At 43.6% G+C, this 3,698-nt stretch overlaps 1 protein-coding gene across 1 annotated transcript in view; it reads left to right on the plus strand.

The window, feature by feature from the left end:
• The window catches only part of LOC113820389 (uncharacterized), a gene marked incomplete at its 3' end in the record, with an annotated part of 6,296 nt that extends 2,873 nt beyond the window's left edge, over window positions 1–3,423 (plus strand). Inside the window, 3 exon segments of the mRNA XM_070134201.1 lie at window positions 938–1,185; window positions 2,522–2,688; window positions 3,313–3,423. Coding sequence (XP_069990302.1) covers window positions 938–1,185; window positions 2,522–2,688; window positions 3,313–3,423 — 526 coding nt within the window.
• Between the last annotated feature and the right edge of the window lie 275 nt (window positions 3,424–3,698).

Genomic DNA, 3,698 nt, shown 5'->3' on the forward strand with positions numbered 1-3,698 from the left:
TTGAGGCTAAAGCCTCAACTATATTCCAAGTATGTACAGCATATAATAATATAGAATAAGTACATTATTAAGCCTATAACATAACAACATTTTACAACATAAAATGTACCTGCATCCCTTTGTAGAAAATGTATTAGAAAACTTAAGAAAATGCAACAATGAGTCTGTAAACTTGATTTATCTAAAAAGTATACGACTATTCATAGTGAAGGTTTGAAATCACTCTATGGCTGTGCCTTTGGTGATGCCCAGCTGGAAGACCCAGCTGAAGTGACATCGGATGAAATATCCGCCGTGATGTTCAGTCTGCCACATCATATCAGTTCATACCAGGATGGTTTCAGTAATTTTTAAGTTTAATTCATTTGAACGTGGGAAATATTTCAGTGTTGCTTTACATACTATTTACATCATGTAGTCATAGAAATAAAATTACATCCTAGAGAAAAAAAAAATCCGTAGTGACGTCACCATCCATCGGTTGCCTTTGGTTTCCCTTTGGAATACGAATATCCGTTGAATTCCAGCCCTGGCCACGGACTGGAAACATTGTGTTTTTTTGTTTTTAATCAGCTGAGTAGCATATACGGCTTGTGATTGTTCAAGATTTCCAAAGAGCCGCCTGAAACATCAGCTGTGATTGGCCACTGAAGTTCCAACGCCGTAAGTGATTTGCGGTGTAAGATGATAAAGTGCAGAAATAAAATACGTTTGTTTATACGAAGCTAAGTCCGAGATGCGAGGCCTCCAGCGCGCCTCAAGTTTAAAGGTCTTTTGAGTATCCCCCCTTGTTGATGAAGGTAAATGAAATAGAAACTTAGTTTGTTAAATGTGATAGGGAATTTCTGTGTGTGTTCTGTATGTGTGTGTGCGTTTTTTTATGCTTTATCGAACATAATAACAGGAAAGTCATTTTATCCTCCTTTTCCAATGACAGGAACGTTGGCAGCAGTGACCTTAGGGAGTGTGATGTCAGGCGTTCACAGCGACACCTTCTACGCGCCAGACAGCGACTTCCTCTCCGCGCTGTACCTTTCTTCGCTAGACTTCAGTGACGTCGCCCCCCTCCAGCGCCGGAGTCTGCTGATGTCAGAGCACTACGAGGACACCAACAGCACCGCCTTCATCCCCAAGCCGAGGAAGAGAAGGACGATTCGACTTCATCCCTTGGGACTCGCGGGAGATGTAATTGGATTTCAACATTAGCGTGGGATTAATCTATCGCGCTCAAAGCCACTCACGGCCATTTGTAATGAAAATAAATATATATATATATAGATAGATAGATAGATAGATAGATAGATAGATATATGTATATATTTATTTATATATATATACTGATATAATTTGCATTTAAAATTATCGTGGGATTTATCAACTGTGTTCAGAGCAACACGACCATTTATAATCCAAAAAAAAACATAATTATAATTTCCATTATGATTTACATTTAAAACTATCGTGGGATTTATCTATTGCGTTTAAAGCGACTCACGCCCATTTATACCCCCCTCAATAAATTATATATATATATATATATATATATATATATATATATATATATATATATATATATATATATAATTTACGCATAAAATCATCGTGTGATTTATCTATCGCGTTTAAAGCCACTCACGGCTATTTATAACCCCCCAAAATAGTTTTGATACGACTATGAAACGACTAAAAAAATAAAATCCATCCACGTTTACACTTAAAAAATCCCACTTTCCTTTTTTTACACTGTATCATATCCTCATACCCATCTTAACAAAAAAAAATATTAATATGACTTTGAAACGACCAAAGAATTCAAATCCATCCTCATTCACTCTTAACGACTCCCAAGATCCTTTTTTTCCCCGTTTTTGCATTATCAAATCCCCCTCACACCCATCTCCTCAACCATTTATCACTCACACCCACTCACTGACGCTCTCATTACAGGTAGAATCACTCAAACCTCCTCATTAACGCTCTCATTACAGGTGGAATCACTCACACCCCCTCATTAACGCTATTACAGGTAGAACCACTCACACCTCCTCATTAACGCTCTCATCACAGGTGGAATCACACACACCCACTCATTAACGCTCTCATTACAGGTGGAATCACTCACACCCACTCATTAACGCTCTCATTACAGGTGGAATCACTCACACCTCCTCATTAACGCTCTCATTGAATTGGAATCACTCACACTGCTCATTAACGCCATTAACCATAGGTGGGGTACTCACACCTCATTAACGCTCTCATTACAGGTGGAATCACTCACACCTCCTCATTAACGCTCTCATTACAGGTGGAATCACTCACACCTCATTAACGCTCTCATTACAGGTGGAATCACTCACACCCACTCATTAACGCTATTACAGGTAGAATCACTCACACCTCATTAACGCATTACAGGTGGAGTCACTCACACCCACTCATGAACGCTCTCATAACAGGTGGAATACCATCTCCTCAACCACTTATCACTCACACCCACTCACTAACCCTCTCATTACAGGTCGAATACCGATTCAACATCCCGCTCGCCCCGATCTACAACTCCACCGTGCTACTCCTGCAGATACAGTCGGGTTACTCCGGGAAGGCGACCGGGGTTGTCGATACCGGGAAGTCCTGGGATTATCTGAAGCCCTTCTTGGATAACGCCGAGGCTGTTGTGTCTCTGTGAGTTCGCGCGGGTGGCTGAGAGAGGGGAGGGAGTGGGTAGGGGAGGAGGAAGTGGGAGGGAGGGAGAGTGGGATTGGAAGAGAGAGGGATGGTAAGGGGAGAGGAAGGGAGGGAGGGAGAGAGTGAGTAGGGGAGAGGAGGTGGGAGAGTGGAAGGGGTGGAGGGAGAGAGGAGGGGGAGGGAGTAAGTAAGTAGGGGAGGATAAAGAGAAGGAGAGAGTAGCGAAGGAGGAAGAAAAAAGGAAGGGAGAGAGAGAGCCAGTGAAAAGGGGAGGAATGGAAAGAGAGAGTGAGTGAGAAGGGGAGGAATGGAGGGAGAAAGTGACAGGTGAAGGGAGTGAGGTAGAAAGGGGGGAATGGAAGGAGAGAGTGAGGAAAGAAAGGGAAAGAAGAAATCGAGGAAGATAGTGACTGAATAGAGGAGGAATGGCTGGGGAGAGTGAGGAAGGAAAGGGAAGTGAATGAGTGAAGAGAGAAGGGAGGGAGGGATAGTGAGGAAGGAAGAGAAGGAAAAAAAGAGAGAGAAGGAGAGTGAGATAAGGAAGCGACACTAAGACATGACCAAAAATACAAATACAAATCGCAAGACACTCCACCCTAACACGGGCGTCCCCCTTTGCAGATTTGGCCTAAACGGGGGCGCGTGTCTCCGGCGGGCGGTGTGTGAAGTGGCTTCGGCGCCCTCGATCCGCCCACACGGGTTCATCGGCGAGGTTCTTCAGATCTTCGTCAGGTGAGTCCTCGGTTTTCAGATCATGGGGAGGGTTGTTCGTGTGTCTTGAGAGAGGGTGGTGGGAGAGAGGAAGGGAGGGAGGGAGAGAGAGAGAGAGAGCGGGGGGTGGGAGGAAGGGAGAAGGAGGGAAGGAGGGATATGTATATATGTGTGTGTATGTGTGTCTGTGTCTGTGCGTGCGTGCATGCGTGTATATTTGAATGTGTGCGTGTATGTGCCTGTGTATGTATGCGCGCGTGTGTGTATAGATATAATCACAGATTTAGATATACAAT

Source organism: Penaeus vannamei, chromosome 19, assembly GCF_042767895.1.
Source record: "Penaeus vannamei isolate JL-2024 chromosome 19, ASM4276789v1, whole genome shotgun sequence".
Taxonomy (NCBI): domain Eukaryota; kingdom Metazoa; phylum Arthropoda; class Malacostraca; order Decapoda; family Penaeidae; genus Penaeus; species Penaeus vannamei.